This window comes from Scyliorhinus torazame, chromosome 1 (assembly GCF_047496885.1).
Source record: "Scyliorhinus torazame isolate Kashiwa2021f chromosome 1, sScyTor2.1, whole genome shotgun sequence".
NCBI classification, from domain to species: Eukaryota; Metazoa; Chordata; class Chondrichthyes; order Carcharhiniformes; family Scyliorhinidae; genus Scyliorhinus; species Scyliorhinus torazame.
In genome coordinates, this window is record NC_092707.1 from 87,212,105 (window position 1) to 87,235,179 (window position 23,075).

Below are 23,075 nucleotides of genomic sequence, written 5' to 3' on the forward strand. Positions count from 1 at the left end.
GTGCAATCCTGGATATGAAATATTAAATAACAGGAAACAGAGTAGTTATGAATTGGAGGACTGGAGGACAGTATACAGTGGGGTTCCCCAGGGTCAGTACTAGCGCCACTACTTTTCTTGATCTTGATCAATGACGTAGACTTGGATGTGCAGGAACAATTTCTAAATTTGTGACTAACACAAAACTTGGAAGCATTGTGAATTATGAGAAGGATAGTGTAGAAGCCGAACTACCTGGCTTCTACAGATAGCGATAGACTTCAGGAGAAAACGCATAAATGAGTCGAATGGGCAGAGACATAGCGGAGACCCCGAGCAAGTGCTGTTTAGTGCTGGTTTCCACTGATGTGGACCAGGTGTACTGGCACTTAGGGAGGTCTCCCAGGCGATCAAGGGCCCCTGGCTGGTTGGGCTCTGGGCAGGGGTATCCTGGCACCCTTGATGCCACCCAGGCACTGTGGCACTGCCAGCCTAACACACTGACAGAGTGACCTGGGTGCCAGTCTGGTCCTGCCAGGGTGCCCGTGGGCAATCTAATGGGACTGTACAGGTAGGTGCAGGAATTATGTTCTTGATGGTGAGGGTTTCCAGAACCAGGGCTCACAGTTTGAGGGTATGGAGTAAACAATTTAGGACTGAGATGAAGAGAAGTTTCTTCACCTGAGAGTGTGAGCTTATGGAATTCTCTGTCACAGAAAGTAGTTGAGGCTGAAACATATGTTTTCAAGAAGGAGTTAAATATAGCTTTTGGGGCTAAAGGGATTAAAGGAATGGGGAAGAAAGTGGGAACAGGCTACTGAGTTGGATGATCAGCCATGATCATGAAGGGAAGAGCAGGCTCGAAGGGCTGAATGGCCTACTCCTGCTCCTTTTTTCTATGCTTCCCAAATGGGTTGGTAATGGGATGAATATTGGAACAAATTATCTTCCTAGGGGAGATGTAAGTGGAAAAATAAACAGAAAATAAATATTAAACTGCTGTCCAATAACATTGAAAAACACAAAAAAAGGAACAATGGTTCGATCTGAACTTGTTGAGCTCAATGTTGAGTGCAGAAGGCTGTAAAGTGCTCACTCAAAAGATGAGGTTCTGTGCCCTGAGTTTGCACTGAGCTTTATTGGAACGTTGCTGCTAACCTACTTGTTCAGAGTGTCTGGGGTTTGCATCTAAAATTGTCCAGAACTCAAGATTACACAGTTCTAAGGCAGAGTCACATTTGACTCAAAACGTTAACTCTGTTTCTCTCTCCACAGATTCTGCCAGGCCTGCTGAGTACTTCCAGCACTTGTTGTTTCAAGGTTACATAGAATTGGATAAAATTTAGACCACAGAACAGTCCATTTAGCCCAACAGGAATAGTGTAGGAGGACGGGGAAAAAAAAGAGGTCATACCGGGAGTGGAGAGGAGAATTGATTTGACAGGTGACTAGAAGCTTGACGACACAACAGTGAACTCAATGGAGGTGTTCCACAAAGCAAATCTACATGGAGACCGTATTGGGAGGAGCCCATCAGTTTCTATAATCCTCAATGCCAGTTTTAAATTTAATTGGCAAGTTAAAAATCTACCCAAATGAACATTTAGATTATTTTAGTGAGAGTGACAGGATAGCACCCCCCCCCCCCCCCCCCCCAGTAACCCCATGCCAACCCTGCCTTACCACCTTGTCTTGAAGTGGTGCTCAAAGAACAACTGTCTGACACGTGTGAATGTTACTTACGGAGCTTTGCTGACACTGCCAGTTAGCTGCAACCAAGAAGTGGTGAGAGGAAGGGCTAAGTTCTGTGTGTTTTACTGACACTCTTTATCTGTCGATCTAGAATCAGATCAGTTGGATGCCATATTTGAGCATGGCCTGCATCTTTGCATCCATCGTAAACTTTGGAATTGGGCCAGGTAGGTTGTCTGCTGTAATCATTCTTATAATACAGAAACAATTCCTCATTAAGAACTATCTCATGTGAGGTGCCCTGACTACATGAGGAGTTAATGTGATCTGATGCTCACCTATTGGTTGAGAGGGTTTTCATGTAGGATTGTGCAGAACTCAAGATTACATAGTTCTGAGGAAGAGTCGTATTTGAGTTGAAATATTGGAGGTGATTCTCCACGCGCGTTGTGCCTGGCACACGTTCCGCTATTTGCGGAGAATAGTGGGAAAGTCCTTAACTGAGGTTTACGCTGGACGTCAAACGGAGTGCGATGCTCTTGGTCTGTGGACCGGATTCAATCTGGGTCACTCCATCACGATGAGCATATCTAAGTGAGCATTTAAACTAATTTAAATATGCATTATCAGGTTTTAGCTTGAATCTCCTGGGATTCACTGTCACCACCGGCAAAGCATGAGGCCGGTGGGAACCATGACTGGTTTCTATCAACGGAGACTAGATGTGATGCCCATACCGGGAAGGGGGGGTAGGGCTGGAGGACATTGGAGCCCCTTGGAGGTTGTGGGCAGGGCAGTGCCTGGCACCACCCCGGCACCCTAACAGTGCCCACCATACTGCCAGGGTGCCAAGGAGGACCTCCAAGGCAAAGGGGTTGTGGCCATTGACGGGAGGGATTGGGGGGCATGAAGGCAGGGGGACCTGAAGGGGGGAGCCGTGATTTGCACTGTGTGATAGTCGGTATTAGGGGTATTACGGTACCTAGGTTGATGCTGTAAGATCATTGGTGTGGGAGATACCTGAGACAGTATGATCATTGGTGAAGCCTGATCGTCCTCTGTGATCGTCGGAGCTTCGGTGGTGACTCCAGTGGAGGCTCGGGCGTCTGTGACTCCGGGAGCATGGCCTCGGTCTCTGTGGCAGCTTCGACACCCCTCGACGGCGCTGGTGGGGAAAACGGTTGACCTGGGAAGGGAGCGCCTGCGGGGTGCGGGGTGGGTGGGGGGGCCTAGACGGGGCCGGCGGAAGGAACGATCCTCCTGTAAGGTGCCCTGGTTGGGGGGGACGGGGGGGGGGACTGGTGGCTTGGGTATGCGTGGGGCTCCGGTGGGCGCTAGGTCTCGTAGGGAGACTGTATCTTGTCGGCCGTCGGGGTACGCCTAGGCGTACTGGGGGTTAGCGTGCTGAAGATGGACCCTCTCGACCAACGGGTCCGACTTGTGCGCCTGCATGTGTTTTCGGAGCAGGATGGGTCCGGGAGCTGCCAGCCAGGTCGGGAGCGAGGTCCCAGAGGAGGACTTCCTGAGGAAGACAAGGAGACGTTCGTGAGGTGTCTGGTTGGTTGTGGTACAAAGCAGTGACCGGATGCAGTGGAGGGCATCCGGGAGGACTTCTTGCCAGCGGGAGACTGGGAGATTCCTGGACCATAGGGCCAGTAGGACGGTCTTCCAGACCGTTCCGTTCTCCCTCTCTACCTGGCCGTTACCCCGGGTGTTGTAACTGGTCGCCCTGCTCGAGGCGATGCCCTTGCTGAGCAGGAATTGACGCAGTTCGTCGCTCATAAAGGAGGACCCCCTATCACTGTGTATGTAAGCGGGGAACCCGAACAGTGCAAAGATGCTATGGAGGGCCTTGATGACGGTGGTTGCGGTCATGTCGGGGCAGGGGATGGCGAATGGGAACCGGGAGTACTCGTCAATCACGTTCTGGAAGTACGTGTTGCGGTCGGTGGAGGGGAGGGGGGCCTTTGAAGTCCATGCTGCGGTGTTCAAAGGGACGGGAAGCATTTATCAGGTGCGCTTTCTCTGGTCGGTAGAAGTGCGGTTTGCACTCCGCGCAGATTTGGCAGTCCTTGGTGGCTGTCTTGACCTCCTCGATGGAGTAGGGCAGGTTGCAGGTCTTGATAAAGTGGAAAAGGCGAGTGACCCCCGGGTGGCAGAGGTCCTCGTGGAGGGCTCGGAGGCGGTCCACTTGTGCGGTGGCACATGTGCCGAGGGACAGGGCATCAGGAAGTTTGTTTAGCTTCCCAGGGCGATACAAGATCTTGTAGTTGTAGGTGGAGAGTTCGATCCTCCACCGCAAGATCTTATCATTTTTTATCTTGCCCCGCTGTGCATTATCGACCATGAAAGCAACCGACCGTTGGTCAGTGAGGAGAGTGAATCTCCTGCCGGCCAGGTAATGCCTCCAATGTCGCACAGCTTCTACTATGGCCTGGGTCTCCTTTTTGACTGAGGAGTGGCGGATTTCGGAGGCATGGAGGGTACATGAGAAGAATGTCACGGGCCTGCCCGCTTGGTTGAGGGTGGCTGCCAGAGCTACGTCAGACGCGTCGCTCTCTACCTGGAAGGGGAGGGACTCATCGATGGCATGCATTGTGGCCTCTGCAATATCCGTTTTGATGTGGCTGATGGCCTGGCGGGCCTTTATTGACGGGAAATGCTGTGGATTGGATCAGGGGACGGGCCTTGTCCCCATAGTTGGGGACCCCCTGGGCATAGTAACTGAAAAACCCTAGGCAGCGCTTCAGGGCCTTGGAGCAGTGAGGGAGGGGGAACTCCATAAGGGGGCGCATGAGCTCAGGGTCGGGGCATATAACTCCATTTCGCACTACGTAGCCGAGGATGACTAGGCGGTCGGTGCTAAACACGCATTTATCCTTGTTGTATGTAAGGTTAAGGATCTTTGCGGTCTGGAGGAATTTTCGGAGGTTGGTGTCGTGGTCCTGCTGGTCGTGGCCACAGATGGTGACATTATTGAGATACGGGAATGTTGCCCGTAAACCGTACCGGTCAACCATTCGGTCCATCTCGCGCTGGAAGACCGAGACCCCGTTGGTGACACCGAAGGGAACCCTTAAGAAGTGATAGAGCCGCCCATCTGCCTCAAAAGCAGTGTATTTGCGGTCACTAGTGCGGATGGGGAGCGGGTGGTAGGCAGACTTCAGATCCACCGTGGAGAAAACCTTGTTTACCAGGTCGGATATGCGGGGGAGAGGGTACGCGTCCAGCTGCATAAACCTGTTGATGGTCTGACTGTAGTCGATGACCATCCTATGCTTCTCCCCGGTCTTTACCACCACTACTTGAGCTCTCCAGGGACTGTTGCTAGCTTCAATTACTCCTTCCCTCAGTAGCCTTTGGACCTCTGACCTAATAAAGATCCAATCCTGGGCACTGTAGCGTCTGCTCCTGGCGGCGACGGGTTTGCAATCCGGGGTTCGCAAACAAGGAAGGCGGGTTGACCTTAAGGGTCGCGAGGCCGCAGACAGTGAGGGGGGTATAGGGCCGCCAAATTTGAAAGTTCGTCTTTGGAGATTACACTGGAAGTCTAAACCTAGGAGTGTGGCCGCGCAGAGGTGGGGAAGGATGTAGAGCCGATAATTTTTAAACTCCCTTCCCTGGACTGTGAGGTTTGCTACACAAAATCCCTTTATCTCTACTGAATGGGAACCGGAGGCCAGGGAGATTTTTTGATTAACGGGGTGGACGAGGAGAGAACAGCGCCTTACCGTGTCGGGGTGTATGAAGCTCTCCGTGCTCCCAGAGTCGATTAGGCAGGACGTCTCGTGCCCTTTGATAAATACAGTCGTTGTAGCAGTTGAGAGTGTTCGAGGCCGGGACTGATCCAGAGTCACCGGGTCTAATTGCAGCAGTTAAGTGTTCTCTTCGGGCAGTGTGTTGTCAGCCGAGCTGGGGTCCTGGGGGTCCATCCTAGATGGCGGCTCCCATTGGTCGCACATGGCTGGGGGTGCACAAAATGGCGGCGCCCATCCATCTAACGGTGTGGATGGATCTGCGGGACAAGATGGCAGCACCCGGGGTCTGCAAGTGGCCCTGGAGTAGGAAGACGGCGGCGCCCGCTGGCCGCACGGGGAGCGTGGAGAGGTTTGTGGTGGCGGTCCGCATTCGCCACCGGAGACCGTGGCAACCGCACGGGCCTGGCATACCACCACGAAATGGCCCTTTTTACTGCATCCCTTGCAGGTGGATGCGCGGGCCGGGCAGTGCTGGCGGGGGTGCTTGGCCTGTCTGCAAAAGTAGCAGCGGGGCCCCCCCCCGGGGCTGCCAGTCCGCCTTGCAGCACAAGCTTGTGGGAGGATGGGGGATGTCTTGGGGTCAGCTGCGGAGGGGTTCCACGCTGCCCAGGGGGCTGCCGCGCGGTCGGGAACGTAAGTGCGGGCGTTTCTGGAGGCCACGTCCAGGGAGCCTGCAAGGGCCCGTGTCTCCTTGAGGCCTGGGGTGTCTTTTTCCAGCGATCACTGGCGGATTTGGGAGGACAGCATACCTGCCATGAAAGTGTCCCGGATAAAGAGTTCTGTGTGGTCGCTCGCTGAAACTTGCAGGCAACTGCAGTTTCTCCCCAACACCAGGAGCGCACGCTGGAATTCCTCCAGCGATTTCCCCAGGGATTTGTTGCCTCGTTGCTAGCAGATGTCGGGCGTAGACCTGGTTTACCAGGCAAATATAATGTCCTTTTAGCAGCTCTATTGCTGGATCAAAGTCTTCCGGTTCCTCGATGAGGGTGTAAATCTCCGGGCTCACCCTCGAGTGCAGGACTTGCATTTTCTGTTCTCCCGTGGGTGTGTTTTCGGCCGTCCCGAGATATCCTTTAAAACACGCCAGCCAGTGCTTCAAGATTGCCGCTGAGTTCGCCGCGTGGGGGCTGTGTTGCAGACACTCCGGCTTGATTCGGAGCTCCATCCTTTTAAATCTAGCTTATTAAATTGATGCACGATCAATGACCACTAAAGCGAGGTTGTAGTCCAACTGAAGGCTTTAATAAGCTAGATGTTTCCCCCAGCAGCTCATGTACAGAATGAAGGCTGCTGGGGCGGCACGGGCTCTTATACCCCGCTTAGCAGGGTGGAGCTACCATACAGCTTGACCAATAGGAAGCATACAATATCTACCAATGGTTTTCCAGTATTACCACAACCCCCACGCGGCAAACTCAGCGGCAACCTTCAAACACTGGCTGGCGTGCTTCAACGGTTACCTCAGGACGGCCACGACTACACCCACGGAGGACCAGAAAATGCAAGTTCTCCACTCGAGGGTGAGCCCAGAGATCTACATGCTCATCGAGGATGCGGACAATTTCAAGGACGCGATGGCCCTGTTGAAAGGACACTACATTCGCCCAGTAAATCAGGTTTACGCCCGACATTTGTTAACGACAAGGCGACAAATCCTAGGGGAATCACTAGACAAATTCTACCGCACACTTCTGGTACTAGGTAGGAACTGTGACTGTCCGCAAGTTTCAGCCAGCGACCACACACAACTTTTAATCCAGGACGCATTCGTTGCAGGTATGCTGTTCTCCCAAATCCGTCAGCGGCTGCTGGAGAAAGAGACACTAGGCCTCAAGGAGGCACGGGCACTCGCTAGCTCCCTAGATGTGGCCTCCCGCAACGCCCGCTCGTACGTCCCCGACCGCGCGGCAGCCCCTTGGACAGCGTGGAACCCACCTGCGGATGACCCCGATGCTTCCCTCATCCCCCCAGAAGCTTGTGCCACGCGGCTGCCAGGCAACTTCGGGGGGGGCCCCACTGTTATTTTTGCGGGCAAGCCAAGCACCCCCGGCAACGCTGCTCGACCTGCTCCTCCACTTGCAAAGGCTGTGGCAAAAAGGGGCATTTCGCCGCTGTCTCCGGGGGCGAACCGGGGCCACTGCCACAACTCTCTGGGCAGGCCACATGGGGGCTGCCATCTTCAATTTCCCGAGCAACGTGCGGGCCCGGGCGCCGCCATCTTGTTCCCCAGGGACCACGTGCGATACGTGGGCGCCGCCATCTTGCTCACCCCAGGCCATTGCGACCCGTGGGCGCTGCCATCTTGGCTGGAGTCGCAGGACCCCGATTCGGATGACCACACACCGCCCGAGGAGAATCTTCAGCTTCTACCACGACTCGCCTCGGTGACCCTGGACCAATCTCGGATCCGAACTCTTTCGACCGCGACGACGACCGTGCTCATCAACGGACACAAAACATCCTGCCTGATCAACTCTGGGAGCACAGAGAGCTTCATACACCCCAACACGGTAAGGCGCTGTTCTCTTCCCATACACCCAGTTAATCAAAGAATCTCTCTGGCCTCCGGGTCTCACTCTGTAGAGATCAAGGGGTTCGACGTAGCTAACCTCATGGTCCAGGGAAGAGAATTTAAAAATTTCCGACTCTACCTCCTCCCTCACCTCTGCATTGCGACGCTCCTGGGGTTGGACTTCCAGTCAACCTCCAGAGCTTAACCTTTAAATTCGGCGGCCCTATACCCCCCTCACTGTCTGCAGCCTCGCAACCCTCAAGGTCGACTCGCCTTCCCTTTTTGTGAACCTCACCCCGGATTGCAAACCCGTCGCCACCAGGAGCAGACGGTACAGTGCCCAGGACCGGACCTTCATTAGGTTGGAAGTCCAGAGGTGACTGAAGGGAGGTATTATCGAGGCTAGCAACAGCCCCTGGAGAGCTCAAGTAGTGGTTGTAAAGACCGGGGAGAAGCACAGGATGGTCCTCGATTATAGTCAGACCATCGGACCATCAACAGGTATACGCAGCTCGACACGTACCCTCTCCCCCGCATATCTGATTTGGTCAATCAGATTGCACAATACAAGGCCTTTTCCACGGTGGACCTCAAATCCGCCTACCACCAGCTCTCCATCCACCCGGACGACCGCAAGTATACTGCAATCGAAGCAGATGGGCGGCTCTACCACTTCCTACGGGTTCCCTTCGGTGTCACAAATGGAGTCTCGGTCTTCCAACGGGAGATGGACCGAATGGTTGACTGGTACGGTTTGCGGGCCACGTTTCCGTACCTCGACAACGTCATCATTTGCGGCCACGACCAGCAGGGCCACGACACCAATCTCCGAAAATTCCTCCACACTGCAAAAATCCTTAACTTAACCTACAACAAGGACAAATGAGTGTTCAGCACCGAACGTCTAGCCATCCTCGGCTACGTAGTGCATGATGGAGTCATAGGCCCAGATCCCGAATGCATGCACCCTCTCATGGAGTTTCCCCTCCCGCACTGCTCCAAGGCCCTGAAATGCTGACTGGGATATTTTTCATATTACTCCCAGTGGGTCCCTAATTATGCGGACAAGGCCCGCCCACTAATCCAATCCACTGTTTTCCCCCTGTCGGCAGAGGCCCGCCAGGCCTTCAGCGCATAAAGGCGGACATCGCAAAGGCCACAATGCACGCAATCAATGAATCCCTTCCCTTCCAAGTCGAGAGCGACGCATCCGATTGTAGCTCTGGCGGCCACCCTCAACCAAGCGGGCAGGCCCATGGCCTTCTTCTCGCGCACCCTCCATGCTTCCGAAATCCGTCATTCCTCCATTGAAAAGGAGGACCAGGCCATAGTAGAAGCTGTGCTGCACTGGAGGCATTACCTGGCCGGCAGGAGATTCACGCTCCTCACTGACCAACGGTCGGTAGCTTTCATGTTCGATAATGCACAGCCGGGCAAGATAAAGAACGATAAGATCTTACGGTGGAGGATCGAGCCCTCCACCTACAACTATGAGATCTTGTATCGTCCCAGGAAGCTAAACGAGCCTCCTGATGCCCTATCCCGCGGCACATGTGCCAACGCACAAGTGGACCGACTCCGGGCCCTCCTTGAGGACCTCTGCCACCCGGTGGTCACTCAATTCTTCCATTTGATCAAGACCTGCAACCTGCCCTACCCCATCGAGGAGGTCAGGACCGCCACCAGGAACTGCCAAATCTGCGTGTACTGGTTGATGGTCTGACTGCAGTCAAATACCATCCTGTGCTTCTCCCCAGTCTTCACTACCACCACTTGAGCTCTCCAGGGGCTGTTGCTGGCCTCAATGATCCCCTCCGACTTGATAAAGGCCCTGTCCTGCACACTGTACCGTCTGCTCCAAGTGGCGACAGGCTTGCAGTTCGGGGTGAGGTTTGCAAACAGTGAAGGTGGGTCGACCTTCAGGGTCGTGAGGCCGTAGACGGTGAGGGAGGGCAGGGTCTGCTGAATTTCAAAGTAAGGCTTTGGAGGTGGCATTGAAAATCAAGACCTAGTAACAGGGCAGTGCAGAGATGGGGAGGACGTAGAGCCTGAAGTTGCTGAACTCTACGTCCTGAACGGTGAGGGTCACAACACCGTACCCCAGGATTTCCACGGAATGAGATCCGGAGGCCAGGGAGATTTTCTGGGTGACGAGGAGTACCGGGAGGGAGCAGCGCCTTACCGTAGGATGGATGAAACTCTCTGTGCTCCCGGAGTCAAAGAGGCAGGTCGTCTCGAGCCCGTAGATCTTTACCGTTGTCGTAGCGGTCGCGAGGTTGTGGGGCTGAGACTGATCCAGGGTGATGGAGGCGAGCTGCGGAAGATGTTGGGAGGTCCCGGGCCGATCAGCGGTGGCGGAGGTATCAGCGGGCAGCCCGACGAGCAGGGGCCCTGAGGCGCGGTCCAAGATGGCAGTGCCCATGGGGCGCACATGGCGGGTGGCATCAAAGATGGCAGCACCCATGGGCCGCACGTGGTTGTGGTGGAGAAGATAGCGGCGCCCCTGGTTCATACGTGGGGGCTGTAGCAATGCCGGGCCTGGAAACAGCGGCAACTGACTGGGCCTGGCAAACGGAAACAAAGTGGCCCTTCTTCCCGCACCCGTTCCAGGTCGCGCTCCGCGCCGGGCCGCGCTGCCTGGGATGTTTGGTCTGACCGCAAAAATAACACTTAGGCCCCCCGGAGTTGGCTGGCTGCCGCGCGGCGCAGGCTTGCGGTGAGGTCGGGTCGGCAGCTGGTGGGGCCCACAGTGCCCACGAGGGTGCCTCGCGGTCGGGGGTGTAGGCCTCCAGATTACGGGAGGCCACTTCTAGTGAATTAGCAAGCTGTCTAGTCTCTGAAAGATTGAGCATACCCCCTTCCAAAAGTCGCTGGCGAATGTATGTAGACTTCATGCCCGTGACATAAGCGTCTCTGATTAATAGTTCGGTGTGTTGGACTGCCAAAACTGCCTGGCACAGTTCCTACCGAGGATTTGTAGAGCCCGCAAGAAATCGTCCAGAGTCTCCCCTGGGAGATGCCGTCTTGTGGTCAGGAGGTGCCTGGCGTACACTTGATTCACCGACTTAATGTAATGTCCCTTTAGTAGTGTCATTGCTTCAGTGTAGGTGGGCGCATCCCGGATGAGGGGGAAAATTTCAGGGCTCACCCAAGAGTAGAGGACTTGGAACTTCTGTGGATCCGAGAGTTCTTCAGTGGCTGCTCTGAGGTAGCCTTCGAAGCAGGCTAGCCAGTGGTCGACGATGGACATGGCGTTGGTTGTGTGAGGGCTCAGCTGCAGGCGATCAGGCTTGATTAGGAAGTCCATCTTTTAAAATCTTGTGCAATAAATTGATGTACCGTTAATTACCATGAGACGAGAATGGTGAAACAATCGAGGCTTTATTGCACAAGATGTTGTGCCTCCTGCAGCTGGAACCAGAATGGGAGCAGCGCAGGAGAGCACACACTTTATTAATACGTCGCCTGCTGGGAGGAGCCAGCAGGCTGGGATTTACCATGGTACCTGTAATACATGGGCAGTACCGTAATACAAGCAGTGTGTTACTAGTGGTGCTTCCCATAAACCCCCTGCATCCTCTGCTGTGGGGCAGCACTTCTGAGGAGTGCACTGAGGATACAGTGAGCAATCAGCAGTGTGAACAGCCAGGAGCCTGTAAGTTGCAGCAGAGGGGTGGGTATAAATGAAATACTGCAGCAATGGGGGTCTGAGCCAGGCCACCACGATCCCAAGGGCGGGGGGGGGAGTCCGTGTGGACGGACTTGCCACCAAGTTGTTCGCTGTGGTCCAGGCAGAACTCCCCCTCCCCAGCAAGCCGGAAAAGTTGAGGTTTTTCTTTTTTAAAAATATTTTTTCATTCTCCTTTTTCACATTTTCTCCCACATTTACACCTAACAATAAACAATAATCAGTAACGAATGTAATGTCAATCCCCATATCAATAACAACGATCCCATCCTCCCACCAAACCCCCAAACAGCATCCCGCATGTTAACATAAACAAATGACAAAGAGGAATCAGGAATCACCCATAGTCACCATTATCACATACAGTCCCCCTCCCCCCCAACCCTCCCCACCCCCAATCCCCTTAATGTTCGATGTGATCCAATTCTCGAAAGTGCATAATGAATAACGCCCATGAATTGTAGAATCTCTCCATCCTTCCCCTCAGTTCAAATTTGACCTTTTCAAGCGTCAAGAATTCCAGCAGGTCCCCCCGCCACGCCAAGGCACAGGGTGGAGAGTTGATCTCGACCCTAACAGGATCCGCTTTCGGGCGATCAACGAGGCGAAGGCCACGACATCTGCCTCCACGCCTGTTTCCAACCCCGGCTGGTCCGACACCATGAATATGACCTCGTCCAGTTTCACGTGCACCACTTTAGAGATTACCCTAAACACCTCCTTCCAGTAATCCTCCAGATTTGGACAGGACCAAAACATACGAACGTGGTTTGCGGGCCCCCCCCGCAACGTTCACATACATCTTCTACTCCCTCAAAGAGCTGGCTCATCCTCGCCCTTGTAAGGTGCGCCCTGTACACCACCTTCAGCTGTATCGGCCCCAACCTCGCGCACAAGGCGGAGGCGTTCACCCTCCGAGCACCTCTCACCAGAACCCCTCCTCCATACCCTCTCCCGACTCTTCCTCCCACTTTGCCTTGATCCCTTCTGAGGGGCCTTCTCCTCCAAAAAATCCCCGTAAACCACCGATACTACCCCCAAGTTGAGGTTTTTCTTACCTTCTTGCTACCCCTTAACGTTCATGGCGCCCGGGCCACGCTCGTAAATACGTGCACCAATTCACGCCCGCGATACTCCCGCCTGAGAGGAGTGCCAACCCGTTAATTGTAATTAAATTGATGCAAATCATGGATTTTCATGGCCCCCCCACCATGATCCTTTTTAAAAAAAAAATAAAAAAATTTAGAGTACCCAATTAATTTTTTTTCCAATTAAGGGGCAGTTTAACATGGCCAATCCACCTACCTTGCACATCTTTGTGTTGTGGGGGTGAAACCCACGCAAACAGGGGGAGAATGTGCAAACTCCACACGGACAGTGACATAGAGCCAGGATCAAACCTGGGACCTCGGCGCCGTGAGGCAGCAGGGCTAACCCACTGCGCCACCGTGCTGCGATCCTTGATGTCGCCGACAGTGGGAGACTGGAGCATCGCTTCGGAATCGGCACTGGGCACATTTCCCGATTTTTGCTCCACATGCATTCTCTGCCCAATCGTGATGCTCGCTGCCGGCCTCGGGCAGTGGAGAATCCAGCCCCTCTTGAGGAAATTCCCTTCCATTTACATTTTTCCTCTCCAGGTTTCTCTGCTCCTTCCTTTGAGCTGCTGACTCCTGCTTCAGGAGTGTTTGCATCCACCTGCACGATGTGAAGTCGGAAAGCTCCCACTGACTCTGCAGTCTCTGGCAGAGGTCAGCGTTGGAGGGAACGGGCCTGGTGTAACGATCAGGATTGAACCTATGGAATTTCAGAACCGTAACATTTCCATTCAGTTCAGTGTCACTCCCTAAACTGGTGCTGTCTGCTGTGTAACTCAGTTACAATGACTGTAGTATGTTGACTGCTCATGAATAATGTCTCATTTCTCCTTGATGACTTCTTTATCCCTAGCTGGAGTAACTGTGATAATACCGATGGAGATCTTTGACCAAACGGCACGGCCTGCAGCCTACATGATCAGTGGCTCCCTGCTCTGGATAAATCTTACTATCGTTGGGGTGGCCTTTCCATTCATTGTTGTAAGTACCTTGAACAAAGACTAAACTTAACTTAATATTGTGTGAGGGGACTAAGACCTCACACTGTATATCTTTATAAAATACATATCGATATTTTTATCTCTATTTCTAATATTTTTATAACTGGACAAAGACCGGTAAAATGGCTGAAACTGTTTGTGGCCCCTGAACAAAATAAGCCATGTTGCAGTTTCAGGGGCACTCACCTTGTTATCTCCGAGGAGCCACTAATGACCACCTACGGGCTGCACAGTCCAACTACAAAGGGAGCTACATGAAGTCTATTTATATTTGATAACCCAGGTTGGTCACTGGAGCCTTTCATGGCTGAGATGTTATCAGCCTGGAATACAAAGCCAATTTTAACACACTGGTTACATCCTTTGTTGAAAACATCATGGAGAGGTGAAGGCATGTAACATTGGCCTCTGGCTTGTGGATCAAGTAATAATGCCTTGCTGAACTGCATGATTCAGTCTGCTGTTTAATATCTGACTAGCAGGCAAGACTGAAGGAGCTCTGATCCAGGTTGAACATCTGGCTCCATCTACCCTGCTTCTGCTGGAAGTTTGTATCATCGCCCAAGACTAATTAATCTCTGCATGTCTATCTCATCGTGTGAAGTCAACACCACCAGAGAAGTGTCGATTTTCAACCCACTGACCTGTGAAGGAATACGTCATTGGACTTTGATTCTGTACTCTGGAACCCATATGAAACAATATTTATTTTCTCTGTGGTCTCTGTCTTGTAAATCTTTTATTTCTCTATCCCTCTCTTTACTATCTGAATACAAGTGGACAAAGCCTGACCCAGGTAGAGTATGACTTGGGTTACCTAAAACTCGTTTGCAAATCATGCAGCTTGAAATAGAAAGAGAAAAGAAATAGAAAGAGAAAAACAAAAACTCGAACTTGAGAAAGAAAAATAAATTTTTTAAAACATCAGCCTGATGCTGAGCCTGTGGAAGTGGGTTACCCGGAGCTGATGGAGATGATAAGGAGCGGCCGGGACGTTCAAGGGGAGATGTCAACGTCGCTCCGACAGATCCATAGCCGCTTGGAGGAGTCCCAGAGGCTACGGGCGCAGGAGATGGCGCCGGCAATGTGTGGCACCGAGGCCAACACTGAAAGGGTGGCGACCGCAGTGAAGATCCTGGTGCACAATGTCGGCACCATGAGTGAAGGTCTCCCAAGGTGCCGTGCAGTCGGTGACGGCCATGGCTGAGAGTCTCGGCGGAATGACCGCCTCACTGGGGGATGTCACCCAGTACCAGACTGGCTTTGATGAGGTTCTACGGAACATGTCCCGCTCTCTGCGGAGTTTGTCCCAGTTGCAGGTGGGCATTGCCAAGGCACTGAAGGTCATGTCCCAGTCACTGAGGAGCATTGCAGAGGGCATTTACACCATGGTGCAGACCATGTGGAACCATGGCTGGCAGAGTTAGATGATGCAGGGGCAGCTGGGGCTCAGACCAGCTGCCTTTCTATTCCAATATGAAGTCTTACAACACCAGGTTAAAGTCCAACAGGTTTGTTTCGATGTCACGGGGGTGGGGGCACCACCGTGAGTAGGATATTGTACGGCACATTGAATTTCTTTGCACAACCATTACAATGTCTCCGTCACATTCTTTCACAATGTGGACCGACCTCTGGACCTTTTGCCCATCTCCCCAGGGATTCACCCCTCCACGTGGCACTCACCCACCCTCCATCTCTGGACATGTCCCCGGAGCTGTGCCCCATTCCCAAGGTGTTCGGATGTTGGGTGTATGGTGTCACTGTCCGCAGTGTTCAGGCACAGTGTTCAGGCATCAAGGTGGGATTGGGATGCTAGGCAATGACTCCTACATGCTAGATGGCCCACCCATGGGAACCCACTTGGCATCTGTGAAGTGCTCACTTAACCAGAATTGCCAATTCTCTATTACCAATAGCCTTCAGCCACAAGGCCAGAGGCCCAGCAGTCGGTGGGGGTTATAGTGATCGACAAGGGCTGCCACCGGAATGGGTACACACGATCCAGAGGTTGGCATGGTGGTGCTGCGAGCAGTTCCCCCTCCCCAGCCAGACAGAGAGGCCAGCCCGCCGATCGGTGGGCCCCGATTGCGGGCCTGGCCACATCAGAGGCCCCCCACGGGGTCGGACCCCCCTCCCACCCACAGGCCGCCACCCGACCCTTCAACGCTGAGGTCCCGCCGGCTCAGAGCAGATTAGAACAGAGCCGGCGGGACTCGTTTTTCTTTACAGCCGCTCGGCCCATCCGGGCCGGAGAATCGCGGGGGGGGGGGGCGCGTAGAGCGGCTGGGACCGGCGCCGCACCAAACATGCCAATGGCGAGGCGGCGTGGCCCAGTCGCGGGGATTCTCCGGCCTGGACCAGGACTGGGAGAATCCTGCCCGTAATGTCCGAATAAAGCTCAAAATAGTGAATTTATATTAACCCCTTGTGTATAGAGATCACTACAACCAGATTCACGTTTTTAAAAAGGAGTATTAATCGGTGACAGCGTGAGCACTTGTTGGGAAGGCCGCTGAATGACGGGAGGCCGTTGGATATAGGGTGGCTCTCGTTGATTGTATGGAAACGGGGTTTAAGTGGTGATAATTGTTTTCTCGCCAAGATCCTGATTTTGCCTATGAGAACGGGCCGGTTGCATCAAAAACAATTTGGCGCCAGGTTAGGATCTCGCTATTAGCCCCTCCCGCTATTCACCAGCTTCGTTACTCTTGAGCGAGAGTGTAACGAGGCCGGAGAATCGCGCCCATGATGATTAAAGCTACACTTTCATCATCTGGAGATTGGGATGATTTGACTGCTGAGAAGAAGGGAAATCCATTTAATCATTTCACAGGGCCTGAGTAAAAGTCACCAGTTGCTGGGCGTGCCATCCCAGTGCTCGGTGGGGGTTGGGGGACTCTCGTCTGGGGTTGGGGGACACTCCACAGGGGTGGGCCATCATGGGGGGGGGGGGGGGGGGGGGGGGGGAGGTGATGAGGAGGGGGAACTGCTCGCGGCACCACTATGCCAACCCCTGGGTCGTGTGTACCCATTCCGGGCAGCCCTTGTCGATCACTATAACCCAACTGGGGCTGTCTAGCATGTGCCTAGTCTTGCAACCAAAAAGCTGGTGCCACCCCGCACCGATGCTCCGCCCGGAGGGGGGCTAGCAGCCGCGCCACGTAAAGCCCCCGGCTTTACCTGCAGATACGGACGTTGAATTGCCGGGTCCGTCGCCACGCATGTGCACAGCGGCGACCTGCAGCGGCCACGCTATACAAAAGGCGCTGGCCGCGCGCGGACCCGGCCTGCCAGATAGTTCTATGTTCTATTGGCATAGTGTAGGTTAGATGGCTTTTGTTTCGGTGCAACATCGTGGGCCGAAGAGCCTGTACTGCGCTGTATCGTTCTATAGTGCCCCCCCCCCCCTGTAACCCCCCTCGCCAACCCCGGACCACCCCCCACCAGTTCCCCCAGCCTCCGCCGAAGCACCCCGTTTTATGCTTCAAGTAACTTTGACTGGACACAGTCCGCAGCCACAGTCCGCAGCCACCACGCAAGATCCCCGAAAACTAAGAGCACACATGCCCCACCCCGTCGGGAAGTCGGCCTATCGGTGCGGAGCATCGGGGGAGAGCCTTCAGGTGACGTCCTGAGGCTGTCCCAACGGCGCGCGGCGTACTCACCGTGACGCTGTTTTGGAGTGTGCGGAGCGTCTGAAAAACGGCACCGACCCCTATTTTGGCATCAAAACGGATCCTCCGGCCAATCGCCGAATGCAATTTCGGCATCAGCAATCGGAGAATCCAGCCCATGATTCTTTGGAGGACTGTGGTCCCATCCAAAATACTATGGAAAATACACCTGATGAAATTCATGATGGAACTTGCACCATCCCCAGCTAAAGAGAAAATTGCTGTAGCTTCTTATGTTAGCTATGTTGCTGAAAATATACTGTCAAAAGCCAGTGGAGTTTGGCCTGCAAAGCAACAAATATCTCAAAAATTATTCAATTACTGAAGACAAACCAACAGATCTGATCCAGTGCAAGGGTTAGAAGTACAACTTGCTTGTGAAAATTAGTGATTGCACTGACCAACTTTGTGCTTCAAATAACTTTGACTGGACAATCGTCAAAAATTGTGCATTCATTCTTTTGAAAGCTCATCTAGAATGGGAGGTGTCCCTTTTAGATGACGGCAGTTTTGTGAACAGTGACGTTACCTGTAATAGAAATGACATTTCAACTGCGAAAAGCAAAGGACCTACCTTCCTAAGAAACTACTTGCGTCAAGGAAGCAAAACGCCTTTGGTAAAGGTTCAGGAGGATCATTTCGAAGCTGCTTGCCATTCAGAAATACAAGATGGTCAAGATGTTTCTAAAGAAAACTCCAATGTATCTTCGCTACATTTGGTTGACCCCGAAAAGGTTATGGAAAAATACTCAATTTAATTCTGATGATCTGTCCAGAGTTTAATGAAAGGGTGCAGGAGACAATGTTATGACAATTCTAAGATGCTTAAATCCTGCTGATCCTACTCACATCTACTTGCTTCTGCAAGGCACGGTGGCACAGTGGTTAGCGCTGCTGCCTCACAGCACCAAGGACCTGGGTTCAATTCCGGTCTTGGGTGACCAGGATTTGCACTTTCCCCCCCGTGTCTGCGTGGGTTTCCTCCGGGTTCTCTGGTTTCCTCTCACAATCCAAAGGTGTGCAGGTTAGGTGGATTGGCCATGCTGAATTGCCCCATGGTGTTAAAAGATGTACAGAAGGTGGGGTTACGGGGACAGGGCGGGAAGTGGGCCTAGTTAGGGTGTTCTTTCAGAGGGGCAGTACAAACCCGATGGGTCGAATGGCTTCCTTCTACACTTGGAGGAATTCTTATAATTTTGTGAGTACAATATGTGTAATTATTTTTTAAAAATCTTCTGTAAAAATAAATTATGAGTACCCAAATATTTTTTGCCAGTTAAGGGCAATTAGCGTGGCCAATTAGGTGGATTGAATATGCTAAATTGCCCCTTAATTGGAAAAAATGAATTGGGTACTCTATTTATTTTTTAAAAAGACAGATAGATAGGTTCTTGATTAATAAGGGGATCAGGGGTTATGGAGAGAAGGCAGGAGAATGGGGATGAGAAAATATCAGCCATGATTGAATGGTGGAGCAGACTCGATGGGCAGAGTGGCCGAATTCTGCTCCTATGTCTTATGGTCTAAATGTGAGGTCATGCATTTTGGTAGGTCTAACTTATGGGGGAAATATACCGTAAATAGCAAAACTCTGAGGAATATAGAAAGTCAGAGAGATCTGGGCGTGCAGGTCCACAGACCTTTGAAGGTGGCAACACAAGTGGACAAAGTAGTCAAGAAAGCATACGGAATGCTTGCCTTCTTTGGATGGGGCACCGAGTATAAAAACTGGCAAGTCATGCTACAGTTGTATAGAACCCAAAGAAAGGGAATTCATTGAACGTTTACAGGAGGGCTTTTTGGAACAACTTGTGATGGAGCCCACGAGGGAACAGGCCATTCTGGACTTAGTGTTATGTAATGAGCCAGACTTGATAAAAGATCTTAAAGTAAGGGAACACTTAGGAGGCAGTGATCATAATATGGTAGAATTCAGTCTGCAATTTGAAAGAAAGAAGGTAGAATCAGATGTAAAGATGTTACAGTTAAATAAAGGTAACTACAGGGGCATGAGGGAGGAACTGACGAAAATCGACTGGGAGCAGAGCCTAGTGGGAAAGACAGTAGAACAGCAATGGCAAGAGTTTCTGGGAGTAATTGAGGACACAGTACAGAGGTTCATCCCAAAGTAAAGAAAGGTTATCAGAGGGGGGATTATGCAGCCATGGCTGACAAATGCATCAAAGCAAAAGAGAAAGCCTATAATGTGGCAAAGAGTAGTGGGAAGTCAGAAGATTGGGAAGGCTACAAAAACAAACAGGATAACAAAGAGAGAAATAAGGAAAGAGAGGATCAAATATGAAGGTAGGCTAGCCAGTAACATTATGAATGATAGTAAATGTTTCTTTAAATACATTAAAAACAAATGGGAGGCAAAAGTAGACATTGGGCCGCTCCAAAATGACGCTGGTAGTCTAGTGATGGGAGACAAGGAAATAGCTGAGGAACTAAATAAGTACTTTGCGCAGTCTTTACAGTAGAAGACATGAGTAATAATATCCCAACAATTCAGGAGAGTCAGGGGGCAGAGTTGAATATGGTAGCCATCACAAAGGAGAAAGTGCTAGAGAAACTAAGAGGTCTAAAGATTGATAAATCTCTGGGCCCAGATGGGCTACATCCTAGAGTTCTAAAGGAGATAGCTGAAGAAATAGGGGCGGCGTTAATTATGATCTTTCAAAAGTCACTGGAGTCAGGGAAAGTTCCAGAGGATTGGAAAATCGCTGTTGTAACCCCCCTGTTCAAGAAGGGAACAAGAAAAAAGATGGAAAATTATAGGCCAATTAGCCTAACCTCAGTTGTTGGCAAGATTCTAGAATCTATCGTTAAGGATGAGATTTCTAAATTCCTGGAAGTGCAGGGTCGGATTAGGACAAGTCAGCATGGATTTAGTAAGGGGAGGTCGTGCCTGACAAACCTGTTAGAGTTCTTTGAAGAGATAACAAATAGGTTAGACCAAGGAGAGCCAATGGATGTTATCTATCTTGACTTCCAAAAGGCCTTTGATAAGGTGCCTCACGGGAGACTGCTGAGTAAAATAAGGGCCCATGGTATTTGAGGCAAGGTACTAACATGGATTGACGATTGGCTGTCAGGCAGAAGGCAGAGAGTTGGGATAAAAGGTTCTTTTTTGGAATGGCAACCGGTGACGAGTGGTGTCCTGCAGGGTTCAGTGTTGGAGCCACAGCTGTTCTCTTCATATATTAACGATCTAGATGACGGGACTGGGGGCAATCTGGCTAAGTTTGCCGATGATACAAAGATAGGTGGAGGGGCAGGTAGTATTGAGGAGGTGGGGAGGCTGCAGAAAGATTTAGACAGTTTAGGAGAGTGGTCCAAGAAATGGCTGATGAAATTCAACGTGGGCAAGTGCGAGGTCTTGGACTTTGGAAAAAAGAATAGAGGCATGGACTATTTTCTAAACAGTGACAAAATTCATAATGCTGAAGTGCAAAGGGACTTGGGAGTCCTAGTCCAGGATTCTCTAAAGGTAAACTTGCAGGTTGAGTCTGTAATTAAGAAAGCAAATGCAATGTTGTAATTTATCTCAAGAGGCTTGGACTATAAAAGCAGGGATGTACTTCTGAAGTTTTATAAAGCACTAGTTAGGCCCCATTTAGAATACTGTGAGCAATTTTGGGCCCCACACCTCAGGAAGGACATACTGGCACTGGAGCGGGTCCAACGGAGATTCACACGGATGATCCCAGGAATGGTAGGCCTAACATACGATGAACGTCTGAGGATCCTGGGATTATATTCATTGGCGTTTAGGAGGTTGAGGGGAGATCTAATAGAACTTACAAGATAATGAATGGCATAGATCGGGTGGACGTAGGGAAGTTGTTTCCATTAGCAGGGGAGACTAGGACCCGGGGGCACAGCCTTAGAATTAAAGGGAGTCACTTTAGAACAGAGATGAGGAGAAACTTCTTCAGCCAGAGAGTGGTGGGTCTGTGGAATTCATTGCCAGAGAGGGCGGTGGAGGACGGGACGTTGAGTGTCTTTAAGACAGAAGTTGATAAATTCTTGATTTCTCGAGGAATTAAGGGCTGTGGAGAGAGAGCAGGTAAATGGAGTTGAAATCAGCCATGATTGAATGGTGGAGTGGACTCGATGGGCCGAATGGCCTTACTTTCGCTCCTATGTCTTATGGTCTTATGGTCTAACCTTGGTAAGGCTGCACTTGGATTATGGTGCACAATTCTGGTCGCCACACTATCAGAAGGGCGTGGAGGCTTTGGAGAGGGAGCAGAGGAGGTTTACCAGGATGTTGCCTGGTCTGGAGGGTGTTAGCTATGTGGGGAGGCTGAATAGACTCGGACTGTTTTCATTAAAACGACGGAGGTTGAGGGGTGACCTGATAGAGGTCGACAGGATTATGAGGGGCATGGATAGAGTGGCTGGGTAGGCACTCTTTCCCAGAGTGGAGGGTCCAGTTACCAGGGAGCATAGGTTTAAGGTCCGTGGGGCAAAGTTTAGAGGGGATGTGCAAGGCAGGGTTCTTATGCAGAGGATAGTGATTGCGTGGAACGTGTTGCCAAGGAAGGTTGTGGAAGCAGATACTTTAACGGCGTTCAGAAGGCATCTTGACAAACACATGGATAGGATGGGTATAGAGGGATATGGCACAAGGAAGTGCTGAGGGTTTTGGCCAAGGTTGGTATCATGACCGGTACAGGCTTGGAGGGCCGAAGGGCCTGTTCCTGTGCTGTATTGTTCTTTGTTCTTTGTTCAGAGCAGTGGTCCAGCTACACCATCCAGATTGAATTGAGGAGGTTCTGCAGACATGTGACATTTATAATGAAGTCACTGTCTGTGGAACTTGTGTTGGTTGTACCCTGTTGTTGGCTGGGAGTCTAACTAGCTCCTAAAAGCTGGAATTCCTCAGAAGGAAGAGAGTTTGAAGGACTTTGTGACTTACCGTGATCTCTCTAACCTGAGTGGGCTGCTAATTTGTCAATCACACTGTGCAATTCATAGTTTATATTCAACTACAATTTACCAGTTAATTCACGTTTAACTCATGTTAGTTCTTGAAGTTCGAGTTTGGACAGATAATGGGGAGGACTTTGCTTTGCTCGACGCTGGTAGCAGGTTTCCCGATCCGGTGGAGAATGGAGCGTCAGCCAAAAACTGTAATCGGCTCTGGATGCCAATCCGGTTCTGAAGCTTCATTCCCCCACCGGTGGTGGCAGAGATCTACCCGTCCCGCACCGGCGGGAGGATGCAAATCAGTTTTCTTCTGATTAACGGGCTGGAAGCACGTGTCTTCACCCCCTTGTTTATTCACTGACCCCTAGAGCGGGAAATCCCCCGGGTGGACTTGGTGTAAGTTTGCTCAAGCGTGGCCTTGACGCGGTGGACCCCACGGTGGGTTAAGGAAGTCCATGTATAACTAAGGTAGCCCAAAACAGTCCATCGGAAGGTCCCTTCCCCTGAATATGCAAATCCTGCCTCCAACAGAGACCCCCCCCAACAGAGACCCCCCCCCCAACAGAGACCCCCCCCAACAGAGACCCCCCCCCAACAGAGACCCCCCCCAACAGAGACCCCCCCCAAACAGAGACCCCCCCCCAACAGAGACCCCCCAACAGAGACCCCCCAACAGAGACCCCCCCAACAGAGACCCCCCCAACAGAGACCCCCCCAACAGAGACCCCCCCAACAG

General features: G+C 51.8%; 1 protein-coding gene and 1 long non-coding RNA gene across 11 annotated transcripts in view; one reads left to right on the top strand and one right to left on the bottom strand.

Annotated features, from left to right (window-relative positions):
* The window catches only part of LOC140409345 (uncharacterized), a 165,862-nt gene that overhangs the window by 86,302 nt on the left and 56,485 nt on the right, over positions 1–23,075 (bottom strand). The gene's annotated exons all lie outside the window — the stretch shown is intronic.
* Positions 1–23,075, top strand: part of LOC140409295 (solute carrier family 2, facilitated glucose transporter member 11-like) — a 164,231-nt gene that overhangs the window by 83,419 nt on the left and 57,737 nt on the right. For 7 of the 8 annotated variants that reach the window (XR_011940317.1, XR_011940315.1, XM_072497679.1 and 4 more), the window contains 2 exons: positions 1,823–1,898; positions 13,580–13,707. Coding sequence is in view for 6 of the 8 variants with exons in the window: in XM_072497679.1 (XP_072353780.1) it covers positions 1,823–1,898; positions 13,580–13,707 (204 nt within the window). In the remaining 2 variants the exon portion in view is untranslated. Of the gene's footprint in view, positions 1–1,822; positions 1,899–13,579; positions 13,708–14,209; positions 14,901–23,075 lie in introns of those variants that run through there. The other variant, XM_072497706.1, reaches the window with a different exon arrangement.